Source organism: Rhineura floridana, chromosome 10, assembly GCF_030035675.1.
Source record: "Rhineura floridana isolate rRhiFlo1 chromosome 10, rRhiFlo1.hap2, whole genome shotgun sequence".
In the NCBI taxonomy this organism is placed as follows: domain Eukaryota; kingdom Metazoa; phylum Chordata; class Lepidosauria; order Squamata; family Rhineuridae; genus Rhineura; species Rhineura floridana.
Genome location: NC_084489.1, coordinates 20,906,674 through 20,922,758, shown reverse-complemented (window position 1 = coordinate 20,922,758; position 16,085 = coordinate 20,906,674). Strand labels below are relative to the sequence as shown.

The 16,085-nt window shown below is 44.9% G+C and overlaps 1 protein-coding gene across 1 annotated transcript; it reads left to right on the top strand.

Moving 5' to 3' along the window:
- The first annotated feature begins 10,490 nt into the window (after window positions 1–10,490).
- On the top strand, window positions 10,491–14,108 carry LOC133365508 (protein NYNRIN-like). Its single transcript, XM_061587479.1, has 2 exons — window positions 10,491–12,040; window positions 12,434–14,108. Exons 1-2 carry the CDS (start codon window positions 10,491–10,493, stop codon window positions 14,106–14,108), a joined length of 3,225 nt encoding a protein of 1,074 aa, XP_061443463.1.
- Window positions 14,109–16,085: the final 1,977 nt, after the last annotated feature.

Sequence of the window (16,085 nt, the reverse complement as noted above, 5' to 3'; positions counted from 1 at the left end):
AGATTTTGTGGACTTAGTGGCTGAAAGTCAGCAGGAGGGGGGCATTTCTGAATCCTTTCTACCTGACACTTGTCGTATGAGCAGCAGGCCCAACTGTTTAAAGTTATGTCAGAGTTCCAGGCCATTTTTTCCAGTAGGCCTGGTAGGACTCATTTGGCCACTCATTCTATCGTTATTGGTGACCACCCACCAATCCAGTCGCAACTTTATTGTGTTACTGGACCACATGCAGAGATGGTGGAGAAGGATATCCAGGCTATTCTGGAGCTTGGAGTTATTGAGTCATCAACTAGTCCATGGTCTTCACCCATTGTTCTGGTGGCCAAGAAGAAGGCTAATGAGGCCCGCTTCTGTGCGGACTATAGGAGGATCAACCAAGTTACTCAAGTGGATCCTTATCCTGTGCCTAGAATGGACCATTTGATTGAGCTTTTGGGAGCTGCCAAGTACATAACTACTCTGGCAGGTGCCTCTGGATGAGGCTGCCAACTTGAACTGTGCCTTTGTGACTCATCTAGGACTGTTCCAGGTTAAAGTTTCCCCCTTCGGATTGAAAAATGGTCCCAGCTCCTCCCAGAGACTAATTTAGACTTTATTGAATGAAAATGAATTTGCATGTGCTTATTTGGATGACATTCCTATTTTCAGTTTAGATTTGTATTCACATGTTCAACACTTGCATACTGTGTTTCAGAGGCTTCAGGAAGTTGGCCTCACAGTGAAGGCTCAAAAGTGTCAATTTGGGTTGGGGAAGGTGGTTTACCTGGGACATCGTGTGGGTGGGGGAAGTGTGAAACCCCTTGATGCTAAGATCAAGGCTATACAGAATTGGCCTGTGCCTTGCACTAAGAAGCAAATTCAGTCTTTTCTGGGCTTGGCTGGCTACTCTCGCATGTTTGCCCCTCACTTCAGTAGTGTGGCTGCTCCCCTGACTGATCTTTGCAGGAAACACCAACCCAATCAGGTTCAGTTGTCTGATCAACCAGCCTTTGATGCTTTAAAGTTTTTGTTAAATAACTACCCTATTTTGAAAGCTCCTGATTTTTCTGCACCTTTTGTTGTCCAAACTGAATTGGAGCTGCCTTGATGCAAACTGATTTACTTGGAGATTTGCACCCTATTGCTTATGTCAGTAAAAAAACTTCTGCCCAGAGAGCATAATTTGGATACTATTGAAAAGGAGTGCCTAGCAATTTGGTGGGCATTGAAGCGCCTATATCCATATCTGTGCAGGCTGCATTTTCAGTTGCAGACTGATGATTCGCTATTGTGCTGGCTCTTCAAGATGAAAAACTGCAACAAAAAACTTTTGAGGTGGAGTTTAGCCTTGCAAGATTTTGATTTTACTGTCACACACATCAAAGGGTGAGACTATGTTGTTGCTGATAGCTTGTCTCGGGCCTATGCTCCAGATGACTGATTTTATGGCTATGCTGACCTAAGCTATGGATTTGTGGACCTGATTTTTGGATTGACCCAAATTTTATCTTTTCTTAATTTTTAGTCATTTTTCTAAGTCTTTTTACAATCCTTTTTAATGGTCCTCTTTTACATTCTTTTTTGAATAGATGCTTTTTATAGTTTTAGGCTAAAGAGGTAGCCTGACACGCTTGGGATGCATACAAATATTTCTTTTTATTATTAAATTGTTTTAAGGGTTTTGTTTTGTTCATTTTCTAACTTCTGTTTCACCATTGGCCAAACACAAGTATTAAACTTCTGATTTCATCTTCTTGAAGGGGGAATGTGTTGAGAACGCCGGATTTGTTAAGGTTGTTAACTAAAATGGTTCCATGGCAAGGAATTGTGGGGGGGACATATTGCCTGAAATAGGGCCTCTAGAAGGCCATGAGGCTGTCGGTTCTCACAGCTGAACTCAATTAAGAAGTGAGTAAGAACACCTGCTTATCAGCCTGAGACTGGTACTCAATGCCACAGGCTTGGGAAGGTTGGAGGAGTGTGTGACCGTTAGGCGCAAAAGCTCTCGAATATTTCATCATTGCTGCCCTGGGCTCCTGCCAAGAGAAAGGGCGGGATATAATCAAATAATAAATAAATAATCAGAAAGAATCCTGATTAGCTATTTAATTCCTGGTTGTTGCTGGGCTTTTTCCATAAAAGTAGAACTAAGACTCTGGGTCTTTGTTCCCCAATGTTCCTTGGTGCTATCTAATGTTGGGGTTTCATCTTCCATCTGCTATCCAGGCAATACACCTCTGGGGCGATGTGGAACCATGAAGTTACTCTGCTTGTTTTCCTAAACTGTGTGAATATAGAATAGGTTAGACAGATTTATTTTTTGCTTGGGACTTGAACTCTCTGCATTTTGTCTTTTACCTAACCCTAGGGGTGTTTGGTTTAAGGAATTGTTTTGCTGATATATTTTTGCACTTATATTTTATTCTAATCAAGCTACCTCTTATTTACCAGTGTGTGTTCATTTCAAGGGAAATTTGGCTCTGAATCCAGCACCTTGGCTACTTAGCCACAGAGTATCATATAGTTGGCCTTAAGGCTCCAAGACAAGGAGTGCATCATTAGCTCTTGTCTTTTGGAATCCTTGGCAGGTCTATTTCTAGCACTTTGGGTTTCCCCTTGGCCCAGAGTGGGTGACCAGGTTAAAGGGATGCTGACAATCTACCTACTTTGCAGGATTGGTGTTGGTTTAACTCAGCACTGGTAAGGGAGGCACGGGTTGTGCCTGGTAAGGATCAATTGCCTTGGGCTTGGGAGTTGACCTCCAGTTAGAATTCTTGACACTCCCCATCACTCCCTTAATATTTGCAAAGTCTTGACCAAAGTTGGGGCCTACAACACGAACCCATCTGAAGCACAAAAATGTAGTTTTTTCTCAATCTGGAATTGTTCATGCTGGTCCTCAACATGCTGCTCTCACTCTATATTGATTCTAGATCCTGCTGTCCACAACAGTGGTGGCTGGTGGCTCTGTGTCAGTGGGACATTGGAATCTGCTCTGGGTTTTAGTCCATACTTTCAACGAGCTGTCCAAGGTGCTGAAATCTATTCCTTCTGGTCCACAAAAGTGGGTGTGGTTACTTGTTACACATTTGAAAACTCTCCACTTGATTAGGTTCTTCCCAGGAGGAACCCAGGAGGATACAACACTCTGGGGCTGTAATGAAATCCTTCCTTGAGCTGGCAAAGGAGGAAAGCAATAATGGAAAAGAAAATGCCAAGCAGGAGAGAAACATCTGTGAAGACTTCATTGGTACAATGAATTGGGATAGCCATATCCTAGAAAATATGCAGGAATCCTTTGATAGGGCAGAGATGGAAAGCTTCAGAGATCAGTAACAATTCATGGACAAAACAAATACACTGTTGTCAAGCCTGGTTGGTAGCTTACAGGATCTAACTGAGGCACTGCTAGCGCTGCAGCAAATAAATACTGGTGAGAGCATCCTGTGAGCAGAATTCCACTCATGGGATGCTACAGAAACTTATTTATTATCTAAGTCACAGGCCTTTATATACAACAGCCCCAGGCAGAGCAAAGCTTGAAAGCAAGATGGAAAGTCACTGGACTACAACTCCCATAATTTCTTACAATGGGTTGTGCTGTGTGGGGCTGATATGAATTGGAGTCCAACAACATCTCGAGAGTTAAAGACTCCTCATCCTTGATTTAAAAGCTTAAATCTTTTATTCTCATCAGGTATCATTTTAACTGGAGATGCTTATGATTAAATTACTCAGTAGCAAGTATTATTTTAATTGAATAATCTCAAAATATCTCCCGAAGTGAGACATTAGTATTAACTTAATTGGGCAAAATGAAGGTTGTTAGCTGATTAAAAGAACTTTAACTGTTTATTAATCCCACTTCATTTTTTAGAACAGATGGTACTTTACTTTCTTCTATCATCATAAAATCTAATTCAAAACATGCTTGTTGTAAGAAACCTTTTAAATGTGCTTCCAAGGATGTGTATGGCTTTGATTTAAGAATGGTCTTGGCAGCGGCTGGTTTGCCCCAATTTGAGCCACATGGTGAGGAAATAATTCCCTTTTCAGCTGCACTCACAGAAACACACAGAATGTAAGGAGAAAGAAAATCTAATAAAATATTTGATTTGGTTCAACCTGGATTTATGTTTGGTATTTTAAAAATATGTGTGAAATAGGAATAGTTTCATGGTCCTACTTCTTAGCAGAGATATAAATGCAAGCAGGGACCCCGGAACTGTTTTCAAGGGGGGCCCCCCCTCAAGACTGGCAGGCAGGTTATGTCATGATGACCTACTTGCCGGTGCATTTTACATCTGCTTATTTAATGGGTTAAGTAAACAATAAATCTGTCATATTCTAGCACTGTCACAATCATAAATACACTTGAATAAAAAAGAGAAAAACGTAAGTTTAATATGTTTTCTCAATGTTTTTAATCCTTTTTTAAAGTTGTTTTTTTAAATTGTTTTTAACGCTGTTTTGTTTTAATGTATTTTAAGATCTATTTTCATGATGTTTTAAAGTGATTTTAGTGCTTTGTTTGCCTCCCTGGGCTCCTGCTGGGAGGAAGGGCGGGATACAAATTAAATAATAAATCAAATAAATAATAAATAAGTAGTGATTGCTCAAAGTAAAAATTACAGAAAGCTTATGGATAATGGAATACCCTTTGTAAGTTCTAACTAACCTGTTTATGCTTCAGAGATGGAAAAGAAGAAAGCAAGGTCTTTTGTACAACGTTAGGACCTTTCCATTTATTACTGGAACTTCACATAACATATTTAAAATAAATATGTATAAAGATCTTAAAATAAATTAAAAGTACAATAAATTAAAATAAATTAAAAAAAGATGTTAGAATAAATTTTAAATTAAAGAATAAAATAAAAAGATCTTAAAATATGTAATAAATAAAATAAAGATTTTAATATAAACAGTATAGCTGTGTTCCTTGTATTCTATTATTTATAACAGGGATATCATAACAGGCATGTATTATACTTAATAACAAACCCTAAAGATAGTTTCAGAAGGGGTGGTCATGTTCGTCTGAGATATGAAAACACAAACAAGGAGTCTGTTGCATCTTAAATAAATGTGTGAGTCTTTAAGGTGCCATAGATGCCTTGTTTGTGTTTTAATAAACCATAAACATTACTGTGGCACACTTAAGCCAAAGGTGGCTTGGCGTTCAGCAGTTCTTGTGATGAATTCATTCATAATATTTTCCAAAGGAATTTGGCCAGTTTTTTGCTTGTGCACATGAGCTGGAGTGTAAGGCGCTTCTGTGTCATGAGATTACTCGAGTATGTCTTTACCCTCCTCAGAGCACTGAAAGAATGTTCTCCTGATGCTGCTGATGCAGGTATGGTGTGTAAGAGCTGCACCAGCATGACTACTTGGTCTAAGAGATTTCGGACTGTCTGAGGCTGTTGTCTCAATAAGATACCTTCAATAGTCTTTACTTCAGCAGTTGGAATGACTGTTGGGAGGAGTAACAGTTATGCCAGAAGCCTGTTCAAATCAAAGTCACAGCTGTGAACTCCAAGGGCCTCTCTGAGCTCTTCTGTGCTGCTGAAATGCCTTCCACATGCAGCAGTTACTAAAGCATTTTCCAGTTTCACTAGTTGGTCCATTCCAGGCTGGTTGAACCAACGTTTGATTTCAGATGTTATGTGATCAATTACATCAAAGAAATCCTTCTGGAGAGTTTTCTTTGCATCCAGGACCACTGGTGGTGTTGGTGTCTTTGTATGCTCAAAACGTGCTGGTGCTTTTCTACCTCTTGAAATTTCAGGCATCTTCAAGTCCAGTTTCCCAGCAGCAATTTTTGTGTCTTGCCAAATTGTTTCAAATGCACTCTCTGATCTTAGGTTTGAAAGGGTACAAATAAGCATTTCTGCTGCTTGCTTTGCCCCTGCTGCACTGTATTTGGTGCCTTGTAGGGCAACCTTCCATTTACCTATTTCACTTGCCCTACTTCCTACTACTGTGATCCTAGGGGCAGTGGAGGTTGTGCTCCTTCTCAGCGCTGCTGCGGGACACCATTTTTTAAAACATTCCTTCCTCCCCACAGAGTGGGAACATGAAGTGGGATGGAACAAAAAACACTGCTGACAATTACCTAAGTACAGGCGGTAACTTGCTCACCAAACCATACATTGTAGGACAGGCTAGCATGGGCCAAGGAACTTCAAGTCTTCCCTCCACCTATAATGTGTTGTTAGACATCCCTTTATGCTACCACATCCTTCCCACCCTTCCATCCCCCTCATTTTGGAGCCTATTTGGATCTCTTCAGTACAATTAATATAAATATAGACCTAGGAACTGGAGCAGCAGATCTTATTCATCTGGACATTTGAACTTGCACATGGTTTAAAATGTTTACTGGGGCAAGTGCTGAGCAGATGGCATCCATTTGTTTTTAATAATTGCCATTTTATTATGCTCTTTTAAATAAAGCCAGGATCCTTGACACAAAAGCAAATACCACAGAATTCTGGACTGGGCCCAGACATCACACACAAAGGGCCAACAGTTATCTTTCTATCACCACTTATTTTGCCTGTGTTGCTTTTGGAAATGGAGATAGAATCTTATTAAGGACCCCTCCAGACATTATTTTTATTGTGCATTCATGATCAGTTGTGCTCATGATGGTACCAGGGTGGTTATATGCAATCCCACTTTCAATACTGTTTGCAAAAGTTTTGGGGTGAACATACTACTTTGTTTCCAGTCTGTGCATGTCTTGTAACTTCCTGCTGTATTTTGTCCTGCTCTTGTTGTGCTATGGTTCAAGATTGTTCTAGATGGCAATAATGCAATAACATTGGGGAAGCATCACAGAACAACTAATAAAGCGAAATGATGTGTGAATGGTCCAGTATAAATCCACCAATAATGCACTATTATTGCTTCAATGACATGTTGCAGAATACATCCACAGAAAAAAGTCTGGAGGGTCCCTAAATGACAGCACAAAATGTTGAATGGCAAAACTGGAAGAAAAAAGGGGCAGTATCAAGAGTAGGTTGCTGGGAAAATGGGACATGCTGACACTGAAGTATAGTTGCCAATACTGAGATGCTCCCCATGCCAGACCTCCAAGAAGTATAACACAAACACAAATGCTGTCAAGCCTTCCATGTTGTCACTTAATGGTCTTGTGTGGGTACTTCTAAATCTCAGAAATCAGCCCATTAATAATAAAAAGGACAGTTATGAAAATAGCAAAGCTTCAAGTATGCTTATTTGAAATCTAGGCCAACCTTGACTTTTTAGAGTCAAAGAGGTTGACAGGAAAGCAGTATTTTAAAGCCCATATTTTTTGGACATATGTGAGGGTAACTGAATGCCATTAGTAAAGGAGGGTTTAACACGTAGGCCAAAGGGAGGCGCAAGTGCAGAAGATCGCTTTAGAATGGAAAATTACCAGTACACAGTTGGGGAATTGTATCTTTGTATCTTTGTTGTCTGTAACTGAATAAAAGTGCTGTGCCTCATCTGCCTGGGGGCGCAGTTTGGAGGACAAATTCCCCTGTGCCTCTGCTAGCAATAAAGCCATCTGTTGAACCGAATTTGGGCCTGAGACTCTGTTCTTCTACCGTAACATTTGGCGCCCGAACAGGGACTTGAGATCAGGGGTATTTCCCCCTGCTCTACCTGGAGTCTCGGTCAGGGATATTTCCCCTGTATCCGCCTTGGTCCCCGCGGTTCCCCAGATCACTTCACCACCTCCCTTGGGAGCGCGCCTTCAGCAGTTGCTGATGCCCGATCGAGCTGAGGGAGACGCTGGGGAGCGGCGCTGAACCAACGAGGTCCTTTCGGAAGTTCGGTCCAGATCGCTTTACACCCGGTACCGGAGGTGTTCACCGCCAGGTGAGTATAAGGGGATCCTTCTCACCACTGTCCTGTTTCTGCCTGCCAGCCGATCCCAGTGGGTCGAAGGGGGGTCTGATTCGCCCCCATTTCTGTTTCTCTGTCGGGAGGATTGGGAGGAGGGTTTCCTGTCATTTGGTTGGTGAGTGTGTGACTGACCACTCGATTCCCACGTCTGGCCGTTGGACGCACTAGTCCTGGGATGCCCTTGGGTGTCTTGAAAGTCCGGGAGACGTGGGCAGTGGTGTATGCCTGAAACCCTCGCCTCAGCAGGTCGACTCCCCCAATTCCTATAGTTGGCTTGTATCCTGTGATCCTCCCTTCTTTGTGTTGTTTTCTGTCCTGATTTGACTAGGTTAGGAAAGAGCTAGGTAAGGATGGGGGGAGGCTCTTCAACCCCTTTGGCTCTCATGGTCAAACACTTTTCTGAAGTCTTTGATACCAGTACCTGCAATGTAGAGGCCATGAAGACTAAGTGTTCCTGGGACTGGCCAGGACTCGGACCCCTGGTGGATTGGCCCCCTGAAGGTACTTTTTACGGTCCGGCCATTTCCCGCCTCTGGAACGTAGTCATAGTGGAAGGCAATCCTGGATGCCCCGAGGATATCCATTATGTGGAAGGATGGAAGAAGGTGGCTAACAATCCGCCGCCCTGGGTGAAGAAATGGGTGGAAAATGCAGCTATGATTATGCTAACTCAGGTTAAGAAGGCCCCTAAGGCGGGTCGCAAAGTGAATCAGAAGGCCAAGGCGCAGCCCGACCTCTGTTACACTGTCACCCAGAAACAGAAAACAGCTTCAGAAGACCAGGCCGAGAAATCAGAAAAACCTGTTTTAGGAACTCAGCCTGAAGAATCACCTCCATCGTATGTGTGTCCTTGTCCATCTTCAGCACCATCAGCTCCACCACCCCTTGTAACTGAGACTCAGTTGGTAGAGCATGAGACTCTGGATAAACACATATACCCTCTGCTGCCCAGGGCAGAAGGTCAAGGAAGCCCTGCAGAGGAGGGCATCGAAAGCCTCCGGAGATCTGCCCGATTAATAGAAAAAGAGTTGGGGAAGCCCAGCCCCTTCAGACAGAGGAAAGAGGTAAGTACCAGTCAAGGAAAGGACAAAAATATAGATGAGAGCAACCTTGCGGGCTCTAAAATTCTGCCTGTTCGCACCGTCCCAGCTATGGTTCCCGCTCCAGACCCAATTGATCCCGACAAAGTAGTCTACAAATCGGTCGATACCTATACTTACGTGCCATTTAGTTCCTCCGACTTGCTCAATTGGAAAAATCATGGACCATCGTATGAAGAGGAACCGGAGAAGTTTGTGGATATGGTTGAAGGTATAGTGTCAGCTCAGAACCCCACCTAGTCCGATATACAACAGTTACAGGGATGACTACTGAGCAGCGCATGCAGATTCAGACCAACTTAGAAGAGGCTGCAGGCAAGATTGCTAAGTGGGAGGGAGCTAGGGACGAAGACCGAGCTGTGTATACGGCCACATATGCTCCAACTGTAGACCCTCGATGGGACCTTTCTAGTGGGACGGACCGCACCGCTATGCGTCAGTATCAACAAGCCTTTGTGGAGGCAGTGAAGAAAGGGCGGAAGCGAATGATGAACATGCAAAAGATCCACGATGTAGTCCAGGAAAAGGATGAAAGCCCTGGGGCTTTTCTTGAACGACTTTTTAAGGCATACCAAAGATACACCCCCATCGACCCTGAGGATGAAAGGAACCGACAGACAGTGGCGCTGGACTTCGTGTCCCAATCAGCACCGGACATCAGAAAGAAATTACAGAAAGCCGAGGGCTTCGAAGGAATGCCCCTCAGCCAGTTGAAGGTCTTAGCAGATAAAGTATTTCTCAGTCAAGATGTGGAAGAGAAACAGGAACAAGTAAAATGGATGAAGGAAAAGGCTAATCTTCTTGCAGCTGTCCTGAGGCCCCAGGAGTCACGAGAACAGTTCCCACACCCTCGTCCGTCTTTAGGACGTAATCAATGTACATATTGTAAAAAGGAAGGCCATTGGAAAAATGAATGTCTGGAAAGGCCTCCAGGTCTGGGAAGAGGACGTGGACAGGATAATAGGTCCCATCGAGGACAAAGCCGGGGAAGAGGACATGGAAACCTGAATCCTCAGGCTCCCCCGTTCCGACCTCCACCCCCCCGTTGGACAACCTGCCCGCACTATGACCATGGAAGATTATTATGAAGGGGAGGACTGAGGATGCCTACGGGGCATTCTGCCTCCCGACCCTGTACTGGAAATCACTGTGGGAGGCAGGAAAATCAAGGGCCTTTTGGACTCCAGAGCTCAGCGTTCGGTCCTCAACGTGCTGCCTGCTGAGTTGCCCATTAAAAAGAAAACCTACATACCCGTCATAGGGGCGGGAGGACAAATCCTTCAGGCCCCCCAGTTTAAACCAGTAGGCACCAAGGTTGGTTCCTGTGAGGTTGATCACGAGTTCATCCTGATCCCTTCTTGTCCAATACCATTAATCGGCCGTGATCTGCTCTGTAAAGTTCAAGCTACCTTGTCTTTTCACCCAGATGGCCGAGTCACCGCCACGGCCAATGGACAGCCCCTGACGTTGATTTGCCCCCTCCAAGAAGCCTGGAGGCTCGGACCAGCCATGGGCCTGTGTGCACCGGCAATTATTCATCAGTCACCGACGGCCCTCCGTGTCATTGGGGCTGTGCCCGGAGTGTGGGCTGAAGATCATCCTGGAGGGTTGGCCAGATTGGCCACACCCCTTCGGATAGAATTAAAAGACGATTATACCATAGTTAATCAAGCCCAGTACCCAATTCCAGCAGAGGCCCGAATCTCCATGCATGAACATTCGGGGAAACTAGTTCAACTTAAGGTCCTGGTGCCGACCACATCTGCTTGGAATACCCCCTTATTACCTGTAATAAAGCCCAGTTCTGGACCAGTCCCCCTCTATCGTCCAGTGCAAGACCTCCGATTGGTAAATCAACAGACCAAAGATATCGTGGCGGCGGTCGCCAATCCATACTCTCTGATAGGATTGATCCCTGGAGGAAGCCAGTGGTGTTCTGTGATTGATTTGAAAGACGCTTTCTTCACTATCCCCTTACATCCTGATTCTCAAGCAATCTTTGCTTTTACCTGGGAACATCCACAGACTGGTCGAAAAAGACAGTTCACTTGGTCACGGTTACCTCAAGGGTTCAAGAATTCACCCACCCTGTTCGGCCAGCAACTAGCCAAAGACCTTCAGCAATTCCAAGAGGAGGTCGGGTTGGTGCTTCAGTACGTAGATGACCTCCTCCTGCCCCGCCGGACTGAACAAGAATGCTCCACCGACACAGTTGAATTACTCAGATGGCTCCAGAACTGTGGGTACCGTGCCAGTAGGGCCAAAGCTCAAATATGTAGCCAAGAAGTCACCTATTTAGGGTCCACGATCAAGGAGGACACCCGTGTTTTAGGCAGTAGTAGAACCCAAGCTATTAATTGCTTGCCCCGGCCTACCAACAAGAAGGAGCTCCGTGTATTTCTGGGCATGGCTGGCTACTGTCATATTTGGATTTTAGATTATGCTTCCATGGCTAGACCATTATATGATCTGTTAACAGGAAGGGTGCCAGAATCTTATCCCATAAATTGGACCAGAGAAGAAATCCAGGCCTTAGAGCGGTTAAAGCAGTCACTAACTAGCTCACCCGCTTTGGAGTTGCCAGACATTACTAAACCCTTTCAGCTTTTCGTAGATGAGAGAAAAGGAACCGCTGTGGGAGTTCTCACCCAGCAAGTTGGAACCTGGAACCGACCGGTCGCACATCTCAGCAAAAATATGGATCCTGTTAGCCGAGGATGGCCAGGCTGTCTCCGGAGTATAGCGGCAGCCTCGCTTCTCTTGACAGAAGCTGTCAAACTGACGTACGGCCAAACTATAGAAGTGACTGCATCCCATTCTATCCAATCTTTACTAGAAGTGCATGGACCTAAATGGATGACCAACTCTCGCTTGGTAAAATATCGAGCCCAGCTATGTGAGAATCCCAATATAATTGTAAGGGACCGAACGACCCTGAATCCGGCTACCCTGATGCCCCTGCCTGGACGGTTAATACACCAGTGTGATGAAATTATGTCAACCGTACATTCCAGCCGACCAGATTTGAAGGATGTGCCAATCCCTGGGGGAATCGTATGTTGGCATGAGGCCTAGTAGTTTTCCATCAAGTCTGAAAGTTTTGAAAGTAAAGAGGAGTTATGTCCTTGCCAGTCTGGGAATGGACAGTGAAGGCCGTTGCTATGGTAGCCATCTGATAGCGACTGGGAAAGCTCTAACAGAGTCTATGTGTTGTTGTCTTCTGAATTATGCCTCTGAGCTGAGAGGCTGTCTTTTGTGTTTATCTATGGAGAGAGATGTACCAGAAGGGGGGGTGACTGAAGAATCTCTACATGTATTTACTCTTAAGCCTCTGGCCTTAATGTCTTTCAATAAAGACTCTTAACATGCTCTGAAGAAGTTTCTTGCTCAACTTAACTCCAACGTAATGTATGCTGTTTCACTCAACAATGCACACACGCCAACATCGTATTGTTTACTGATGGAAGCAGCTCTATCATAAATGGAGTCCGGCATGCAGGGTATGCTGTGGTCACTGAAGACCAAATCCTAATGGCTAAACCCCTGCCACCTGGTACGTCTGCCCAAAAGGCCGAACTCATAGCCCTAATTGAAGCCTTGAAGTGGGCTGAAGGGAAAAAGGTTACCATCTACACCGACTCTAAATATGCCTTCTTAACTGTTCAAGTACATGGGGCCCTTTATCGGGAAAGAGGATTTCTGACTGCAGAAGGCAAGGAGGTGGCACATGCCCCTGAAATCCGCCGATTACTGGAAGTCATTTGGAAGCCTGCACGGGTGGCTGTAATCCATTGTCGAGCCCATACAGGGAAGACTAACCCTGTGGCTAGAGGAAATGCTAGAGCTGATAAGGCTGCCAAAGAAGCCGCCCTGGAATCCTTACCCAAGACTGACAATATAATGACTATTTCGTTACCCTCTCTGACTCAGGTCCCGCAATATACCCAGGAAGAAATTGAGGAAAGTCAGAGACAAAATTATACCCGTCAACGGGACTGGTATGTTCTTACTGATGGCAGGGTTTGGGTACCCCAAAGGTTGGCCCGTACGGCCGTTTTCCATATGCACAATCAATGCCACCTAGGAAAAGAGGCACTCCGACACTTAATTGAGAAGACTATGTTTATTGATAAACTTGCTTCTCTGTGCACTGAAGCGTCTCGACGATGTGTAACTTGTGCCCGAAGCAATCCCCGAAGAGGATCCGTCCCTGAACCAGGTCAGATTCTCCGGGGAAGTTGCCCGTTTCAAGTGATCCAGGTGGACTTCACTCATATGCCATCAACCGGGGGCTACAAACTTTTATTAGTGACTGTATGCACCTTTTCCCGATGGGTTGAGGCATGGCCAGTCTGGTCTGAAGGATCCAAGGGAGTAGTAAAGCATTTACTTGAGGACATCATCCCCAGGTACGGGTTGCCTCGACAGATTAACAGTGACAACGGCGCAGCCTTCCTAGCTGAAGTGACAGAAAAACTCAGCAGAGCTCTTGGAGTGGACTGGAAACTCCATTGTGCCTGGAGACCTCAGAGCAGCGGAGCGGTTGAACGGGCCAATCAGACCCTCAAATTGCACCTCAGGAAAATGTGCGCTGAAACAAAGACTAAATGGATTCAGATGCTGCCGGTGGCTTTGTTACACATGAGATGTACACCTGGAGCTAATGGACTCACCCCATATGAACTGGTCTATGGGAGGCCACCGCCTTTGCCTGTGGTAGTGGATACACTGGCATTAAGGGGGGAAATAAACCTGAAGCGCATTTTAAAGGAATTAAACCGAACTGTTCTAGAGATAGGTCAATACACAGAACAGAGCCCCTTGGGACTCACCACCCCTGTCCATGGATTCCGCCCTGGAGATACAGTATGGGTCAAAAGTTACAAGGAAGATGCTTTGGGAAAAATGTGGGAAGGGCCTTTTGTTGTCTTATTAACTACCCCTACTGCCTTAAAGGTCGAAGGAAACCCTACCTGGATCCACTGGAGTCACGCTAAAATAGCCTCTCCGGAAAGATGGGCGATTGCCAGCCAGAGAGACCTGAAGATGACCCTGAGAAGGGAAGCCACCACGCGGGACGCAACGGGAGAAGCCTCCTCAGGACCGGCAACCGAGAGAGCGAAATAGCTGAGGGCGCTGCATCCCCTACCGTCCTGGATAGAGTAGTGGGACTCCGCCCGAAGATTCAGATTTGCCCAGCTTCGACTAGAATGCCCTGTTGTAAATTGTCTTATTTGATTATACTATTCCAGTTTGGGGTTATTCTAATGCTGCTGTTGTTTCCTCCCCACTGTGAAATGACTTGCCTCCCATTCTGCAAGATTTGCATTAAGACTGTTAGGAACCATAACAATATCCAGGACACCATAGTTTATCAGAGTAAATTCAGTTGTAAAGGGACAACTGTCGCTTGCCATTTTCGTAATGTTAGTTACTCAACTTGTACTCAGGGAAATCAGACAACTTGTTATGATCCGAAAGAAAATCCTGATCAGTGGTGGCTCCAGGTAAGGGAAGGTACGCAGAGTGGACGAATGCTCTCCCAAATCAGATTAGCCACTCCTAATACTAAGGTATGGATCAAAATTGAGCCTTGTGAGATTTCAAAATGGCCTGACCAATGTGGGAGTTATGATTGGGAAAAGACCTATACATGGAATGACAAGTACATCTGCCCGGAAAAAGGAATAAGTACTGAATGCACGAATCAATGTCCTTACTGGAACTGTGTGGGCTGGGCCACCTGGCAAACTACCGGGATAAGTGCTCACCTTTCCAAGGTCACGGTACAAAGTGACTGCGGGCCCCGGAAGTGTAATTATGTAAATTTTACTATTAATGACCTACAGGCCTTTCTGAATAAATTTGGGCAACACTTTGGGCTACGCATTCATGGCCAAGAGAAGGACCCATTAGGATTGTTTTATCTGAAACTCGTCCAATTGACAGAGGCAGGTCATACCTTGCAGCAGACTTTCTTCTCTGAGTTTTGGGAGGAAATAAAAACCCCTTTCCAGGTGCCTGAAGTGGCCAGAAATTTGTTTATTACTTTTGCAGAAACTGTTGCCACCACTTTAAATATCAGCAACTGTTATGTTTGTGGGGGAACTCAGATTGGAGATCACTGGCCCTGGGAAGCTGCTGAGTTGAATGTTAGTCAGCTTTATAACGCTACCAATGTCTCGAACCCCCACAGTCAATGGATATTGAAGGCTACCCTTGTTGGTCGTTGGTGCATACAAAGAATCTTCTCCGGAGCCCCGCGGATAGGTCAGATGCCTTGTGAAACCATGACCATTTTGAATCAGTCCACTGTTAGTTATTGGCCCAATGCCTCTATGATACCGGTTAACTTGTTATGGACATCAGAGTTAAAGTTAAGATTAAATTTATCGGTTGTTAGCAATGGTTCCCGGAAAGCATTGCCGGGGTTTTACTGGGTTTGTGGGAAATATGCTTATTCAGAACTACCCGAACCCTGGGAGGGAACTTGTACCCTAGGAGAGGTCAGACCATCCTTCTTTCTCATCCCCCTCAGTGCAGGGGTTCGGTTGGGACATCCAGTATATGATAGAAAGAAGAGAATGGCGATTAGGATTGGTGACTGGAAGGACGATGAATGGCCCCCTGAGAGAATAGTCCAGTACTATGGCCCTGCGACTTGGGCCCAGGATGGGTCTTATGGGTACAGGACCCCAATTTACATGTTAAATAGAATAATTCGGTTACAGGCGGTGCTTGAACTTATAACGAATGAAACTGCAAGAGCCTTGACTGTCCTGTCTAAAACACAGACCCAGCTTAGGAATGCTGTATATCAAAACAGGCTCGCCCTTGACTACCTATTGGCAGCGGAAGGAGGAGTATGTGGGAAGTTTAATTTGACCAATTGCTGTCTACACATTGATGATAATGGGAAAGTGATAGAAGACGTAACTAATAAAATAGTTAAGCTTGCACACGTGCCTGTACAAACATGGAAAGGATTTGAGTGGGCGAAAGGATTGGGCCCATGGTTCCAATGGGTAGGGGGGATACGAGGTATCATTGGAATAATAATTGTGGGAATTTTGATGTGTGTTTTGTTACCTTGTATTTTACCTC